The sequence below is a fragment of the Dipodomys ordii genome, unplaced genomic scaffold, assembly GCF_000151885.1.
Source record: "Dipodomys ordii isolate 6190 unplaced genomic scaffold, Dord_2.0 Scaffold123, whole genome shotgun sequence".
NCBI lineage: Eukaryota > Metazoa > Chordata > Mammalia > Rodentia > Heteromyidae > Dipodomys > Dipodomys ordii.
In genome coordinates, this window is record NW_012267339.1 from 5,282,922 (window position 1) to 5,301,149 (window position 18,228).

The 18,228-nt window shown below is 40.5% G+C and overlaps 2 protein-coding genes across 2 annotated transcripts in view; one reads left to right on the forward strand and one right to left on the reverse strand.

The window, feature by feature from the left end:
- Positions 1–9,169: 9,169 nt before the first annotated feature.
- Positions 9,170–11,337, reverse strand: LOC105995918 (chromosome unknown open reading frame, human C4orf46). The gene is made up of 2 exons (XM_013029830.1): positions 11,092–11,337; positions 9,170–9,813 (listed from the first exon to the last, which is right to left on the reverse strand). The coding sequence occupies exons 1-2, from the start codon at positions 11,269–11,271 to the stop codon at positions 9,658–9,660; spliced, it is 336 nt and encodes a 111-aa protein (XP_012885284.1). The 5' UTR covers positions 11,272–11,337; the 3' UTR covers positions 9,170–9,657.
- Positions 11,338–11,776: 439 nt separating this feature from the next.
- Etfdh (electron-transferring-flavoprotein dehydrogenase) overlaps positions 11,777–18,228 on the forward strand; it is a 30,238-nt gene continuing 23,786 nt past the window's right edge. Inside the window, exons 1-4 of the mRNA XM_013029838.1 lie at positions 11,777–11,977; positions 15,896–16,036; positions 16,679–16,908; positions 18,087–18,168. Coding sequence (XP_012885292.1) covers positions 11,944–11,977; positions 15,896–16,036; positions 16,679–16,908; positions 18,087–18,168 — 487 coding nt within the window. The 5' untranslated portion in view covers positions 11,777–11,943. The remainder of the gene's footprint in view (positions 11,978–15,895; positions 16,037–16,678; positions 16,909–18,086; positions 18,169–18,228) is intronic.

The window sequence follows — 18,228 nt, forward strand, 5'->3', positions numbered from 1 at the left end:
TATATACCACATTTTCTGATCCATTCATCTACTGAGGGGCATCTGGGTTAGTTCCATATCTTATCTATGGTAAATAATGCTGCAATAAACATAGATGTCCTAGTAGCTTTAGTATGGTCTTGTTTGTGATCATTTAGGTAAATGTCCAAGCAGAAATGTCAGATAAGATGATGTTAAGCGAAATGAACTCCAAGATAGGAACACAAGTGGCTTTTTTCTTCCTTGCTGTTGTTTCTGACGTATTTATAAGGTACCATGTGATTTTTTTTGTTGCTTTGTATGTCCCTCCCCCATAGTATAACCCCTGTTTTCACTATGTTTGATGTTGATGTAATTTGGGGAGGGGAAGGGAAAAGACAATGTTTAAATAGGGATACAGGTAGACCCACTGCAACAATGAGATGTACAAGATGCTATGTTGAAAAACGAACTTTACAATTTATGTGGGGGTGAGGGGGGTTGAGGGGAGTAGGGGTGGGGAGTTGCAGTTGAGGAGGTGAGGGGGACGGGATGGTAGGCAAAAAACAAAGGAGGAGGCAACAGCACTGGATAAGAAATGTACTCATTACCTTGCTCATGTAACTGTAACCCCTCAGTACAGTATTTTCACAATAAAAAAATGTATTAAAAAGAATCAGGATTAAGGTTTTAGGACATTCAGTGTAATGGCATAAGAAAAAAAGAGTATTCAAAAAATATAACTATCCTCTTTTAAGAATGCTTATCTGTCTTCAAGTCTCCACACAATGACAGCCAATATGGCATATTTATCATTACAAACACAGGATGCTTAGCTATAAATACAAAAAGCACCTGTCTCAATTCCTACCTAGGTTTCTTTTTGGTTTGCTTTAAATGAGCAGCAGTATATGGGATTGAAATGAAAAAGTAGAAGTACTGCAAAGTGTGAGCCAGAAAGGCAAAAATGAGAGCATTTAGTTCAATGGAATAGCATTGAGAATCCAAAAATAAACACTTATTTCTAGTCCACTGACACTTTGTTTTTTTTTTGATGTTTTGGTGGAGATTTTTTGGTGGTGTGGGGTTTGAACTCAGGGCCTGGACCTTATGTTACATGCGTGTGCACAAACATTCAGACCTGCCAGTACTGGGATGTCCCTTAGATTTTTTTTGCTCAAGACTGACATTTTACTACTTAAGGCATACCTCCACTTCTGGTTTTTTAGTAATTAATTAATCTTACAGACTTTCCTGCCTAGGCTGGCTATGAACTGGAATCCTTAGATTCCTGAGTAGCTAGAACTAGTCATGAGCCACCAGTAATTGACTGGGCTTTAGCTATTTTTCAAATAGATGTCTCCTTTTGTCCAAGCCTTGCTTGGCCCTACTTTCTCCTATTCCACATAGCTGGAATGATAGGTGTAAGCTGCCATGCTTAGCTTTTTTGGTGGAGATGGAATTTCTTAGATGTTTTGTTTGTGCTGTTTGTTTTTTGAGGTAGGGACTCATGGTATAGCCCAAGATAGCCTGGAAATTACAGTCCTCAGTGCTGAGATTACAGTTGTGCACCACCATATCTAGTCAATCGATTTGGGGGGGGGGGATCGGTTGTGAGGCTTGAAATCTGGGCCCAGGCGCTGTCCCTGAACTCTTCAGCTCAAGGCAAGTGCTCTACCACTTGAGCCACAGCACCACTTCTGGTTTTTCTGGGTAGTTAATAGGAGATAAGAGTCTCATGGACTTTCCTGCCCAGGCTGGCTTTGAACGGCGATCCTCATATCTCAGCCTCCTGAGTAGCTAGGATTACAGGCGTGAGCCACTGGCGCCAATCGATTTTTAACAAAAGTACCATGGCAATCAAATGAAAAAATAAGTTTCTTCAGCAAAAGTTACTAAGAAAACTGGATATTAACATGCAAAAGAATAAAATTGAGCCAAAACTTTACATCATATACAAAAATTAACTCAAAATGAATTGACAACTTAACTATAATAGCTATAACAATAAAGATCAATGGACAGAATGGAAATTTGATTATGGGTTCTTAGATAGTTTCTTAGACAGTTTCTTTTTTTTTTTTTTGTCGGTAGTGGGGCCTGAACTCTGGGCCTGGGAGCTGTCCCTCAGCTCTTCAGCTGTAGACTAGCGCTCTACCACTTGAGCCTCGGCCCCACTTCTGGCTTTTTCTGCTTATGTGGTGCTGAGGAATCGAACCCAGGGCCTCATGCATGCAAGGCAAGCACTCTACCACTGAGCCACCTTCCCAGCCCTCTTAGACAGTTTCTTAGTTTCTTATGGGTTCATAGATCATCAATCATCAAAAAGAAAATATTAAATTAGACTTCATCTAAATTAAACACGTTTGTACATTAAAGGAGATTATGCAGTCAAGAACCAACCAGGATAAGAGAAAATACTACAAATTATATATCTGAAAAGGGTTTAATATCCAAATTGCATGCAGGACTCATAAAAAGCATTTAAATAGGAAAATACACACATGGTCAAAAATTACATGAAAAGATACATCAAGATACATGAAAAAACATCACTAATCATTAGGGAAATGCAAATTAAAACTGCAATGAGAAAAACATTTCACACCTACTAGGAGGGCAGATTGTTGTCAATCAGTAAATAAATGCTGGAGACCATAGAAATTAAAACCCTTCTTCATTGCTAGGGGGAATGTAAAAGGTTTCAATCACTGTGAAAAAGCTGGCAGCGCCGCAAAAAACTGAAACTATTATAGAGCTAGCAATTATATTCCCAGGCACAAATCCAAAAGAATTAAAAACAACACTCAAATAGAGATTTTATACAAATGTTTCTGGTAGCATTACTCATAATATCCAAGTAAAGAATGGTTAAACAAAATATATAAGATATATAAGATACATAAGATATAAAATTCTCATATGTGCTACAACACTAAAGTTGTAATATAAGCCAGACCTACAGGATATTGTATATTTTACATACATGACAAATCTAAAATCAGCAAAATAATTTACTATAATTAGAGGGAAAGGTGGTGCAAGCGCCAAAGAGTTCAGGGTATCTTTCTTGGCTTTCCAAATATTTTGAACTGTTGGTGGGGCTGGATTAAAAAAAAAAGTGATTATACTAGAAGTCACCGAATTGTATATTTTACGTATATTTTATGGCATGTGAATTACATCTCAATAAAGCAGCTTAAGAGCTAAAAGGTAGTGATTCAGAAACTTAATGTAAAGAAGGAAAGATCTGCCTGTATGTTTCACATCAAGGAGGAAAACATTATCATCAACATAGCCTTGCTAGACTCCAGTGGCTTATACCTGTAAACCTAGATAGTCAGGAGGCTGAAATCTGAGGATCACAGTTCAAAGTCAGCCCTAACAGGGAAGTCCATGAGACTCTTATCTCCAATTAACCACCAAAAAGCTGGAAGTGGAGCTGTGGTTCAAGGGGTAGAGAACCAGCCTTGAGAAAAAAAACTAAGGGAAAGCATAAAGCCCTAAGTTCAAGCACCAATACTAGCACCAAAATAAAGAGGGGGTAGGAGAATGAGGAGGTACACTTTCACCAAAAAAAAATCAAAACATGGCCCAAAGTCCAGAAGTTTCATATTAGGTCCAGCTGTGAAAAGGAGAACCATTAGGGATAAAAATTGATAGGGAGCTGGATACTGGTGGCTAATGCCTGTAAATCCTACTCAGGAGGCTGAGATCTGAGGATCCTGGTTCAAAGACAGCCCAGGCAGGAATGCCCATGTGACTCATCTCCAATAAACCACCAGAAAATTGGAAGAGGCGCTGTGGCTCAAGTGGTAGAGCACTCACCTTGAGCTGAAGAGCTGAGGGACAGCGCCCAGGTTCAGAGTTAAAGCCCCATGGGGGGGGGGGGGAAGATAGGGATAAAGTGGTGGATATGACACACAGCCAATAACATGTTATCTTTCTTTTTTCTTTTTTTAACATGTTATTTCCATAGTGCCCGGTTCCTACTCAAATGTTTCTTCTTCCCAGTGACAATAACAAGAGTCGCATTTAAACAAGCCCTCCAGGAATCAGTGCAAAGCCCAGGAGAGGAGCCCAGTACTGTCATAACCTCCCTCCAAGAGGACTCCATTAGATCCAGCCACTTTTTTTTTTTTCACACCAGTCCTGGGGCTTGAACTCAGAGCCTTGGAACTGTCCTTGAGTTTTTGTGCTCAAGGCTAGTAGTCTACCATTTGAGCAACAGTGCACAAGTGTTTAATTGGAAAAAAGAGTCACACAAAGCCAGGTACCTGTGGCTTACATCTGTAATCCTAGCTACTTGGGAGGGTGAGATCTAAGGATCATTGTTCAAAGCCAGCCTGGTCAGAAAAGTACCCGTGAGACTCTTTTTTTTTTTAATTTTTATTTTTTGTGAACATATTGTACAGAGGGGTTACAATTACATGGGCAAGATAATGAGTACATTTCTTATCAAGCATTGCAGCCTCCTCCCTTGTTTACCCTTCACATCCCTTCCCAGCCTCCCCCAGACCACCCACCCACTCCCGGCCCCCCCCCTTGAGACTCTTATCTCAAATTAATCCCTCAAATTCTGGAAGTAGAGCTATGACTCGAAGTGATAGAGCACTAGCCCTGAGCAAAAGAACTCAGGACAGTGCCCAAGCCCTGAGTTCAAGTCCCACAACTGACTGAGGGAAAAAAAAAAAGTCTCACAGACTTTCTTCCTGGGCTGGCTTGGAGCTGTGATCCTCAAATCTCAGCCTCCTGAGTAGCTAGAATTACAGGTATGAACCACCAGTGTTTCTTCCACAGCTTTCCTTTCACTTTCAAATAAACTGTTTACTTTTAAAGTTTCCTTTTAATTCTTTAATGAGTAAAGAAAACCATTGCTTAGATGGTATCACAGCCATTCACCTGCCAAATAGAGAAATAATAAAGAAAAGTGATTACATGGCAGCCGTGAGAAATAAAGTACTTGAGTACATCTTCAGTTGTCTCCAAGGGTACAGACACCACCTTCATGTATAATAGGGAGAATTAGGAGGTAGGGGTGAGAAAACTATGCACAATTCTAAGTCATAGATATAGCCTGGTTGATTATTAGCTAGTCCTTGACTCTGGAGACCTGAGGGATAGCCTATAACTTTTGACTGTTCTCTTCAAGACCGTAAGAAGATGACATTGCTTGTCTGAGAGGCAGTTTGCCTTTGGCTGCAAGATGCTTAATGGTGACTCTTGATTTTTTCTGGAGCCCAAGATGGTTGTGAAGGTTGTGCAGAAATGAATGACTCATACAAAGAGCACAGATGCCAAGTTGGGAGGAGGGGAATACTGACTGTCAGGCTTTTAGTTAATTCACAGGCCCAGTAAAACCACCTTTTAGGTTGGCTCTTCAAATAACATTCAATAATGTAACTATGTACATTTTATTTATTTATTTATTTTTTTTTTTACTGGACGTGGGACCTGAACTCTGGACCTAGGCGCTGTCCCTCAGCTCTTCAGCTCAAGGCTAGCGCTCTACCACTTGAGCCACAGCACCACTTCCAGCTTTTTCTGCTTATGTGGTGCTGAGGAATTGAACCCAGGACCTCATGCATGCAAGGCAAGCACTCTGCCACTGAGCCACCTTCCCAGCCCAACTATGTACATTTTAATTTTAATGTGTCCAGTGCATCTTGATCGGTCTCTTCCATCCTTTTCCAGTTTAGAAGTCATATTACTAATACAAAATAATAGAATAAAAAAGGTTTTCTAAAAAGAATATCTAAAAAAGACAATAAACATGGAATCAGTACAAAAACAAATCCTAGGGCTGGGAAGGTGGCTCAGTGGTAGAGCGCTTGCCTTGCATGCTTGAGGCCCTGGGTTCGATTCCTCAGCACCACAAAAGCAGAAAAAAAAGCCAGAAGTGGCACTGTGGCTCAAGTGGTAGAGTGCTAGCCTTGAGCTAAAGAGCTGAGAGACAGCACCTAGACCCAAGAGTTCAAGCCCTAGGACCAAAAAAAAAAATCCTACCCCCCCCCAAAAAAAAATCATGACCATGCTGGGTGTTGTTGACTCACCCCTGTAATCCTAGCTACTGAGGAAGCTGAGATTTGAGGATTATTGTTCAAAGCTAACCCTGGCAGGAAGTCCACACACACACACACACACACACACACACACACACACACACACACACAAATATCCTAACCCACGAAGGGTAAATAAAGTTAATTAGGTTTCCTCACCCTAACTTCCAGAAGTGTTTGAATGAATACTTCCCAAGTACTGTGACTTATCTGGTTTAGTGTGTTCATGTACAAATCTCTACCTTAGGAAGCCTCAAAGCCATACTTGGGCAAATAATACTACTTGTGGCTAGTTGTGAGTATAACCAGGCAAAATTGTGAGAGAGGAGGCTGATGGACAGAATGTGAGCTTGTGAATAGAATGAGGCTACTGGTGGTACGAGTCTGTCTCTGAGTCTATGCTAATGTGATGCTATTAAGGTATATGCTGCTGCTGCCAAGTCTATGTACTGGAGTGCCTGTGAATAAAGCATGACCGCCATTCTCACCTTGTCTGGCATTTCTCTTGGCCTATACAAATCAAATAATAACCTGTAACAACACATCTGTTTAAGGATCTTAGAAATAAAAACTGATGGACACAATGGTACATGCCTATAATCCCAGCTACTGAAGAGGCTGAAGCAGGAAGATCCTGAGTTCCAGATCAACTGGAGAAAAATTAGCAAGACCTTATCTCAAAAAACACAAAATGAAAATGGCTTGGAGCATAGCTCAAGTTGTATATCACTTATCTAGCAGTTCCAAGTCCTGGATTCAATGACCAGCAGTGAGAAAAGGAATATGTTGAATTTTCAAAACATCCATCTGAAACTCCTTTTAACTGTTAAATTTTTTTGTTGTGCTGGCACCGGGGTTTGAATTCAGAACCTAACACTTGAGATTTTTTTCACTCACTACCACTTAAACTACACCTACACTTCTGGCTTTTTGATGGTTAAACTGAAGAAAAGTCTCATACTTTTCTACCAGGGTAGGCTTTGAATCTCAATCCTAAAATCTCAACCTTCTGAGCAGCTACGATTACAGGTGTGAGCCATTAGCACCTGGCTCTTAAAATATTTTTAATGATTTTCTATCTACCAAACCCACTCACTTTCCAGCCCTTCTACATGTCTAGCTCCTATCAGTTTCTATAGGAAGTACAACAGAAACACCAAGTTAATCCAGACACAGGGCAAGGTTTTCTCTTTTAAAAAGATAACTTGGGGCAACAATTGGTGGCTCACTCCTGTAATCCTAGCTACTCAGGAGACTGAGAACTGAGGACCAGGTTTGAAGCCATCCCAGACAGGAAAGTCTATGAGACTCTAATCTCCAACTACCAAAAGTCCAAAAGTGGAACTGTGGCTCAAATGGTACAGTTCCAGACCTGACTAAAAAATCTAAGGGATAATGCCCAGGCCCTGAGTATGAGTACAAAATAAAAGAAGTTTTAAAATAATAAACCCAAAGAAATGAAAATTTTGCTTTTTATAAGAATTTATTTTTATGCATTTTTAAAAATCACAATGTTCAGAATACACAAGAGAATGTAAGAAAAATATTTTTCTTATACTGAAGTAAACATCTTTTTGGTATAGAAAACACACCATATGTGTGGCTTTTAGATAAAAAAAAATCAAGAATTATGGTCTAACATGCTAAATAAAACCATTCGTGCTTTTTTTTGTCCATCCATTTGTCCCCTATTGCAGCTCCACTGTGGGGTTTTTAAACAAAGTTCTTTAAATATCAAGAGATCTACAAAGACTTAAAGACACCACATCAGAGACACCCAAAACTCATAAATAGATTGCCTTCATTGTTAACAGATGATACAAACCATGAAAAAGCAACAGAGGACACAACATAGCTAAAATAAAATATTGTCAGTATGGTCAAATCATACAAAAACATTACATCACTAAAATTTGACACATTAGAAACAAAGTCACTTCAGAAGTTATTAGGTAAATAACTTGGAATGTTCTAAAAGGAATAACACAAAGCCCTAATTTGATAAGGCAATTCAAACATAAAAATATCAACATAAAACATAAAAATAAATTGGGAACTGGATACTGGTTGGTAGCTCACACCTTTAATCCTAGCTACTCAGGAGGCTGAGATCTGAGCATCTCTATTCAAAGTCAGCCCAAGAAAGTCCATGAAATCCTTATCTCTCAGTAACCACCAAAAAGCTAGAAAGAAGTAGAGTTGTAGCTCAAGTGGTAGAGCACTAGTCTTGAGCAAAAAAGTTTAGGGCCTGAAATTAGGCCAAGTTTAAGTCCCAAGACTAGTAGGAAAAAACAATGGAGGAAAGAGGACACATTTTCTGTGTTTTTTTGTTTGTTTGTTTGTTTTTTGGTCCGGTCGTGGGGCCTGAACTCTGGGCCTGGGCACTGTACCTCAGCTCTTCAGCTCCAGGCTAGCGCTCTACCACTTGAGCCACAGCGCCACTTCCGGCTTTTTTTTTATGCGGTGCTGAGGAATCGAACCCAGGGCCTTAGGCATGTAAGGCAAACACTCTACCACTGAGCCACCTTCCCAGCCCGAGGACACATTTTCTCTAGACATATTTTCATTTTCTAAAATAAAACCTTTTCCAAAAAACATCACACAATGGGAAAATTTATTTATCATCTATTCTGAAACGTTATCAAAATGCAAGTTACCATGCTGAGGGTGGTAGTGTGTATACCTGTAGTCCCAGCATTTATGAAGGCTAAGGCAGGAGTACCAGGAGTTTGAGGTTAGCCTTGTCTACATAGTGAGATCCTATTTCAAAACAGAAGAGAAAAAAAAACAAGAAACAAAAAACTCAAGTCCCCATAAGGAGATTTTACATAAATGAACTTCAGATTCATACATTTTTTAGAAAAATAATCTTGTCTTCATGCTTTAAAAAAAAAAAAAAGAAGAAAAAGTAATTTTTTTTTTTTTTGGTCGGTCGTGGGGCTTGAACTCTGGGCCTGGGCGCTGTCCCTCTCAAGGCGAGCGCTCTACCACTTGAGCTACAGCGCCACTTCCGGTTTTCTGGTGGTTTATTGGAGATAGGAGTCTCATGGTCTCTCCTGCCCGGGCTGGCTTTGAACCGTGATCCTCAGATCTCAGCCTCCTGAGTAGCTAGGATTACAGGCGTGAGCCACCAGCGCCCGGCTAGAAAAAGTAATTTTTAAATATGTTTGCCAAGTGTTTTACTCAAAGAAACTTTGGGAGTGTCAGGTGAGTTTCAGGTGCCTCAGTTCTAGAAGTCATAAAACTTATCTCTGTTCCAGAGAACTTAGCTGAGGGAACTGATATACACTGGCAAACTTAATCAAGTCCTTTGAAAGTTGTAACATGAAACTCAGCTTCACTCTTCTGGCATTCTCAGCATCTTCCAAAATAATTATCTGGTCATACCATGGCACTGTTAAAATTATCTACTGAGAAAAATCTTTCAGAAAGGAATCTGAAAACGTTTAAAGAATAGAAACTATTTAAGGATAAACATACTTGTCAACATTAAAAAAATCACATCAATAGTCTACTTGCACGAAAGTCTAGAAAACCAAGAAAAATTTCATTTTGAATATACAGAAATACTGGAGATTGTGCTATATATGTAGTACATGTGCAAAACGATATGAGAAGGTGAATTATACAGTCATAATTAGTTGTCAGGTTTCAGAGAATCATAGCCTTCTTTCAAGAGGTCTCTCCACGTCTTAAGGAAGCGTGCATTTTCCGTACATTTAAGGGCAATCTCTTCCACTTGAGCTGATACTGCAGATGTGGCTTCAAGAAGTTTGGTTAATGAAAACGCTGCCTGAAATTATATATAAAAAAAAAGTCAAATAGGTGAATTTTTTTTGTTCTTTTTGTGGTGGTGGGAATTGAAGCCAGGGCCTTGTGCATATGGTAGGTAAAAGCTCTATCAACTGAGCTATATCCCAAATCCCAGATATTTATTTTTTAACTTCTTATTTCCTTTGATAGACTAAAAATAGCTAAAAACTTTGACTCTAAGGCCCAAGGGGTTTTCTTTCAACACACGGAACCTAAAAAAGTCTCTAACCCTATGCCTTGCACATGCTTAAGCAACAGGCTTTACCACTGTACTCTACCTCTGGGCCTGAAATTTGAGGAAACACATCTCCTAGAAAAAATATTCATTATGAGTAAAACGTAAGTCAGTATTTAATTGAAAAACACACTAGAATCTCAATTAGCTCAACAAAACAACTTGACTGCAGGTACCAAAATATTTTAGATCACAAAAATGTAGAGCAAAAAAACACTCTAGGTTCTGACAAGCATCAACAAAATCACACAAATTCGAAAATTTCCACTTCTTGGTGGAACATCTCTTTTAATCAGTGTTCTTCGGCTAAGAGATAAAATAGCACTACCTAGATAACACATCAGTCTTTCATTCTACATATTTACTTGTAACCGGTTTTGTTCTGGAAAAAAAAAAAACCAGAGGAACATTTTGCTTTCTCTCAAAAAAAAAAAAGCAAGTGTCCAAATATGAGCTAATGAAGTTCAGTTCCCAATTCTGCACACAAAGGTCAATTCCACAAAGTTCTCCCAAGAAGGTTAAACCGTACAAACTTCAATCCACTTGCATAAATACTGCAAGTGTCAGCCCTCCAGTCGGACGAGGGTTCGGGTGGCAGGTGGAGTTTTGGGGAATTTGGGATTTTACTCCACTCAATATGCATTCTAGAAAGCAGAGACAGAAATCAGAGACGGGCAGCAAAGGAAGTGAAACCAACAGGGCACCCCTTCGGCAGGGCCGGGGCTAGACCCTCCAAGCCGATCCAGCACAAGGAAAGCATTCCCAGCTGGCTGTGGGCAGGTGGCCAACTGGCACATCAGGAGGGAAACCAGGGCCGAGAGCCACCTCGGGGGTGCAGAAGACCGCGCGCGGTTTCGGGTTACTTGACGCCGGTGATTGGAAACAGAAGGACCAGAAGAAAGCCGAAGGAGGCCGCCCGTCCCTCCGCCCCGCCGCGAAAGGCAGCACCTCGCGGCGGGCATCGCCGCGGGCAGAGCCGGCCCGGGAGCCGCAGCCTCGCCCGGGTCCCGGCCCGACACTTACGTCTCCGATCTGCAGCTCCACTTCCTCCAGAGGGTCCACCTCTCCGTCGCCGTTCCGGCTCGGAGCCCGCCAACCCAAACTCAGGCCGGAGGAGGATGCTGAAGACGCGTCCGAAGACGAGGGAGAAGAGGGAGGCGGCGGAGGCGGCGAGCAAACCTGAAACTCCTCTACGTCAGCCATGGGGAAAGGGCTAGGACCGTGGAGAGGGACTGGGACGGCCGAACCGCCACCAACTGTCTTTCAACCACGCGCGCCCAAAGCCAAAGGCTCCGCCCCCTCCCTCCCGAAGTCCTGCCCCTTCTCCCCCTGAGTCTCCGCCCCGAAACACAAAGACTTTTCATTCTTCCGGACAGCCAGGCAGCTGTCAATCAAGTCACCTTGGGCGGCTCCCCGCCCCCTGCTCAAACATCTATTGGGGCTCTTGGGACGCTGTAGTAAGAACACTACAACTCCCAAAATGCTGTGCGATGCGCCCCGCCTCCTATTACCTCCAGTACGCCTGTGTGCGGGGCTTCTGGGCATCGTAGAGCCTCCGGCGCCTTCCCAAGCTGCAGTGAGGAGGCCCGAAGCCGCAGGCTGCGCTGGGACTTGTAGTCCTCCATCCTTTTCGCCTTTGTACGTGACCCGGAAGTCTAGCAGGTTGACGGGTCGGAAGCGGCGCCGGCGCAGAACAGGAGAGGGGCGGGAACGCAGCGAAGCAAGGGCGGTCGGCGGAGAGGCAGACTTGAGAGGGACCGACTGCTTCCTGGCCGAGGATGGCGCCCCCCTCTGCATAGGAGACCAGCGCCCGCGGCGAACCTCTGATAAGTCTCTTTTCCCTGTACCAGGCCGAGAGTCCTCGTTATTTTGAACATGTCGGTGTCGCTAGCCAAGCTGTCCTGTCCGGGTGAGAGGGAACTGCGGGTGGGGACGTGCAGAGCCAGGTGGAAAAGTTGGGGCAAAAGAGATTGGGCCACTCCTGAGGACTGCGGGCACCACCACCCCCCTCCCGCCCCGCCTGCTCTCAAGCTAAACTAGGGCAAAGGTCAATGCTGTCAGCTCCTGGTAGACCCTTGCTTCCCCCTGGAAGTGGCCCCATTTGGAAGAGTTAGACATCTAGGTTAAAGGTCATGAGCGAAGGAAACAAGTTAACATACCTTGAATCTTCCCAAATCCTGACCCTACCCTTATCCCAGGGAGCAGATGTTACCTGTTGCAAGACGGAAAAGAACTATTTTACAAGTTTGCAACCATCCTAACCTATTTAAATATCAAGTCAGACCTGTCACTGATTCATGTACTTTTCCTGTCTAGATTATATAGAGCTAGGAATGTTTCTGTCATGTTCTAAATTGACTCCTAGTGTGCTCCTCGAAGCAGGTGGAAAATATTTAAAGATTTACTTAAAAGTAGATATATGACCGGGCATCGGTGGCTCACGCCTGGAATACTAGCTTCTCAGGAAGCTGAGATCTGAGGATCCCGGTTCAAAGCCAGCCCAGGCAGGAAAGTACGTGAGACTCCTTATCTCCAGTGGCGCTGTGGCTCAAGTGTTAGAGCTAAGGGACAGCACCCAGGCCCACAGTTCAAGCCCCATGACCGACAAAAAGAAAAAAAAAAGTGGGCTGGGATGGTGGCTCAGTGGTAGAGCGCTTGCCTTGCATGCATGAGGCCCTGGGTTCCATTCCCCAGCACCACATAAGCAAAAAGAAAAAAAGCCGAAAGTGGCGCTGTGGCTCAAGTGGTATAGTGCTAGCCTTGAGCTGAAGAGCTGAGGGACAGTGCGCAGGCCGAGTTCAGGCCCCACGACCGGACCCCCAAAAAAAAAAAAAGTAAATATATGTACTCATACAGAGGCTCTTGAATTTTGTCATATCTGGATTAATTTTTAAGTGCTTACTGAAGTTAAGTTTGGTTTCTTGAATCCATAAGTATACATATTGCAAATTTAAGGATGTGTTTGTGTCAATTTCATGTGAGAATTTTGGCCCCCATATATTGAGTTAGAAGTTAAAGTTTCTGTTTCCCATACATCTGTTACCTCATCTGCTCATATGGCTGTATGGGTTGGGGGAGGGGGGGTAGTGGTAGTGTTTATTGTTTTGTTTTGGTGCTGGTTTTGTGGCTTGAACTCAGGATCTGGGCTCTGCCTGTAAGCTTTTGTGCTCAAGGATAGTGCTCTAACACCTGAACCATGGCTCCGTTTCTGGCTTTTTGGTGATTAATTGGAGATAAGTCTTACTGACTTTTCTATCCTGCTAGGTCTTTATTTATAGAGCTCAGCCTCCGGAGTAGGTAGGATTATAGGCATGAATGCCCCAGCAACTTTGGTTTTTTTGGACATTGTTCTAGTCAGAAATGGGCCAGTGCCCATTTCTTTTCTTTGGATGATAGTTCATTGCCATTTTAATAGCCACTTGTTAGCAATACTGGTAACAAAGAGGCAAACACAAATATGCTATTAGACTGATGTGGTGGTGTGAGTTCTGTGGCCTTTATGACTTCACTTCTCACCCAGAATTTCTTCACAGTACTTAATTTCAAATCTCTAAAGTGAGTTGTCAAATTTACTTTCAGAAAAGGAATAAAGGTTAACTTTTTTAGTCCCCTTGAGGAAATCCAACTCCACAAGCAAATCAGTAACAGTAGGAGCAACAGAATTAGTTTGCATTTTCTAATCATTAATTTTCAAAAGTAAATAGCATAACTTTTTAGCATTAACTACATTGCATCATAATATTTTAAATGGTGACAGCATCATGAATTCTGGAGCTGCATACATGTCTCATGCTTTTTCTCTTTTGAGATTTAGATTAGGCAAAGAATCATCTAATGCTTCAAGCATTATGTATTTCCAGGTAGAGAAAATTAAAAAAAATTTTTAAATAAAATCAGACACAGAGGTATTCTGCTTAAAAGGCTAGAGTTTAGCTACTATTAATCTTTTCCCCTACTGCATTCATCATAATCTTTAGCTGTTACTGTCTTATGCCAAAACTCCTTATAATCTATCTTCTTGATGAGGCCATCCTAGTGAATATAAAATAATACCTTATTGTTTTGATTTGCATTTCCTATAGTTAATACTGTTGAGTCTTTTCATGTGCTTCTTTGGGGGAAAAATGGCTATTTCAGTTCTTTTGCCCACTTTTTAATAAAGTTTTATCTTTAGATATATTTCTTCATAGTCTAGACACAAGTTCCTTATCAAATATATGGTTTAAGAATAGTTTCTCCTATTTTTATGGGGGTTTTGTTTGTTTTGTTTGCTGAGCTTGGGGCTTGAACTCAGGGCCTGAGTACTCACCCTTAGCCTCTTTATGCTCAAGGCTAGTGCTCTACCACTTGAGCCACAGCACCACTTCTGAGTTTTTTGAGTAGTTTATTGGAGATGAGTCTCTCAGGGACTTCTCTGCCTGGGCAGGCTTCAGATCTCCTGAGTAGCTAGGATTACAGGCGTGAGCCATTTGCCCACTGCTTATAGGTTATATTTTAACTTGGTTTAATGGCATCATTTGAAACATAAATGAGGTGCCAGATTTTTTTTATAATTTTGATTATATTAAAAAAATGCTTAACTTGCAGTCACAAGATGTATATGCACATTTTTTTCCTAAGAGTTTTGTAACTTTAGCTCTTCTTTTTCAGTCTTTGATCTTTTTGAGTTAATTTGATATCATGATCTTTTTTCAACTTTTCTATTTTGAAATAATTTGACTGAAAGATGAGTTGCAAAAATAATATAGAGTTCCCATGTACTTTTTGAAAGCTTTAGTATAATTATAAAAACTAAGAAATTAACATTTATTAAATGCTTTCATCTAATTACAGACTGTATTCAGATTTCCTTTTTTTACTTTAGGATATTGTCCAGAGTACTGAATTGCTTTGACTTCGCATATCTCCTTAAATTTATATCAATGTGACAGCTCCTCTCTCTATTCTTGTCTTTCATGATCTTGATACTTTTGCTACATTCTTATCAGGCATTTTGTAGAATGACTATCCATCTTAGTTCTCATTAGACTAAGATTTAAAGATGTTTGAAGATGTATAACACAGAGATGAAGAATTCCATTCATTGCATCTTTTCAGGGAATATGTGATAGCACTATCCTTTACTGATGGTATTTAAAGTTGGTCATGAGCTTGAGGCAGGGGAAGGAGACTCTGGATCAAGTGATAGAACACCTATCTAGCAATCTTGAATCCCTGAGTTCAAATCATAGTACTGTAAAACAAGAAAGAAATAAGCAAATAATGTTGGTCACTTGATTAAAATGGCTTCTGCCATATTTACTTACAATTTACATTTTTTAATACTCTACTTGTTTGAAAATAGTTAATGAGTCCATACTCAGTGGGGAAAAAAAATAAAAGATTTTATGGATATGCCATCATTCTTTGGAATGATGACTTTATCAAAATCAGTGATGAGCTGGATACCAGTGGCTCATGCCTAAATCCTATCTACTCATGGGGCTGAGATCTGAGGATTGAGGTTCAAAGCAAGCTTAGGCAAGAAAATCCATGAGACTATTAGCTCTGATTTAGCACCAAAAAAAACTAAATGCTACCCTCGAACAAAAAAGCTCAGGGATAACACCTAGGCTCTAAGTTTAAGCCTCGGGACCAGCACCAGGTTAAAAAAAAAATGATGAAAGATTTTCACACAGGAGCAGTGAGTGTATACTTTCTTGCAAATAGTTTACTATTTATTTCACCATGTTTTTAATTTAAAATGGCATATTCATCATATTCTGTTTCTGAGCAGCTTTTGTTTGTTATATTATCCTATCCTTATAATTTCATAATTTTTATGCAGCATATCATTGCTTCCATGCCTTAAAATTTAACAAAAGTTATCTGCCTGTGTGTGCTACAAGATGGTCTTCAACTTCCATTGCACCTCAGATTACTACCCACTATACTATATATCCCCGAGATAAGGACAAGCGATGGGAAGGTAAGTGCAATAATATTGAGATTTTTCTAGATCTTTTATATCCTTTTGTGGATGGTGATGTTTTAATTTTTATGATAGTTTTAAAATACCTAATAATATTGATGACTTTACCAAACTTATTAACTCTTTCTATTTAGTTAAGTAGATATTTGCTAAATTTATAATAATGGATTTTGAAGCTAAAAAGTTGATTTATGGAAAACAGAATCTAAGAGAACATTGAACTAATACAAAAATAAACTTAATAGAATTATTATGAAAAAGCACAGAGAAACATCTATAAATCACACTTACAGCATAGTGTATACTCTAATAAAGATACTGAGGGTGCTGAGATCTGAGGATCACAGTTCATAGTTAGCCCAGGCAGAAAAGTCCATGAGACCTTTATCTCCAGTTAACCCTTGAAAAGCTAGAAGTTGAGCTATAAGTCAAGTAGTACGGTCTAGGCCTTAAGTGAAAAAACTTAAGGTACAGTGCCCAGGCCCTGAGTTCAAGCCCCAGTATTTTTGTGCCAGTATCAACAAAAGTAAATAATAACAAAACATAGTAAAGCATTCTAAAACAGCATTTAATTTATCATAGGTTTATCGTATCATATTAACCTCAGAATTTTAATCTTTTTTAAATTTTACCTCTCAGGAGTGAATATGGAAAGATTTGCAGAGGAAGCCGATGTGGTGATAGTTGGAGCAGGCCCTGCGGGGCTCTCAGCAGCTATTCGTCTAAAGCAGTTGGCTGCTGAACATGAAAAGGACATCCGTGTGTGTCTGGTGGAAAAAGCTGCTCAAATAGGAGCTCATACACTCTCAGGGGCTTGCCTAGACCCAGGTGCTTTTAAAGAGCTCTTCCCAGACTGGAAGGAGAAAGGGGTATGAAAAGCTCTTTCTTACACAAAGTCTAATCTATTTGCAGAATTTTGGAATACAGGAAATGCTTTTCAAGTAAGGTGTGTGTAGTGTGTGTGTGTAGTGTGTATGTGTAAATACACATATAAATATAAATATAATTTTAAAATACAAGTTCTGACATCAGATTTGTACTTAAAGGTATTAACTTGTACTTGTATATAATTCTATATGTCATAATTATGTACTGGATTTATGAAAAGCATGATCTTGTAAAGGGTCTCTAAATATTGGTGCTTCAAAATTGTACAGCACTTTTTTTCTCTCAGCCTTAAATTTTATTGTGTTGTAGGTTTCGTTAACTTTACATGTTTTCTTTTTTTGAGGGGGGGTCTGGTCGTGGGTCTCAACTCTGGGCTGGGCGCTGTCCCTCAGCTCTTCAGCTCAAGGCTAGCGCTCTACCACTTGAGCCATAGTGCCACTTCAGGCTTTTTTCTGCTTATGTGGTGCTGAGGAATCCAACCCAAGGCTTCATGCATCCGAGGCAAGCACTCTACCACTGAGCCAACTTTCCAGCCCCCTAGTTGATCTTTTTAAAAAAACAGTTTGTATAAGTTAAGCATCAGTGGCTCACATCTGTAATCCCAGCAACTCAGGAGACTGAGATCTGAGGAGTATGGTTCACAACTAGTCCAGGAAGGAAAGGCTGTGAGACGCTTTATCTCCAGTTAACCACCAAAAAGCTAGAAATGGAGTTATGGCTCAAGGTGGTAGCCTTGAGCACAAAAGCTCAGGGACAGTGCCCTGGCCCTGAGTTCAATCAAACCCTAGAACTGGCCAAAGAAAAAAAATTAGGATTTATTAATAATATAAAGGAAAAATAAAAATTCTCTAATTTTTTCAACCAGCAGAACTTCAGACATTAAGCTAACCCTGTATTCTAAACTCTCACAAACAGGTAGACATGAGGTTCTATGTTTTGAGGACCCCAAGAAATAGATTCCTAAGATAAAACTGGCAGTGGTCTTATTTAGCTTTTTTAAAGATTGCCATTCATCTCAAAAGACACAGAGAAGATATTTCAGTTACAAGATTTTCAAAAAATGAACAGGGGAATTTCTTTTCCCTTTTGCCTCCTTTTGTGTTTTTTAATTTATATTTCCCTTAAAGATATAAGCTAAAACTGTTTCTCTCATTTCAAGGCTCCACTTAATACTCCTGTAACAGAAGACAGATTTGGAATTTTAACAGAGAAATACAGAATTCCTGTGCCAATTCTTCCAGGTACAGTACTGTGATAATATTCAGAGACCCATAGAATTCCACAGCTGGAAGCAACTGCAT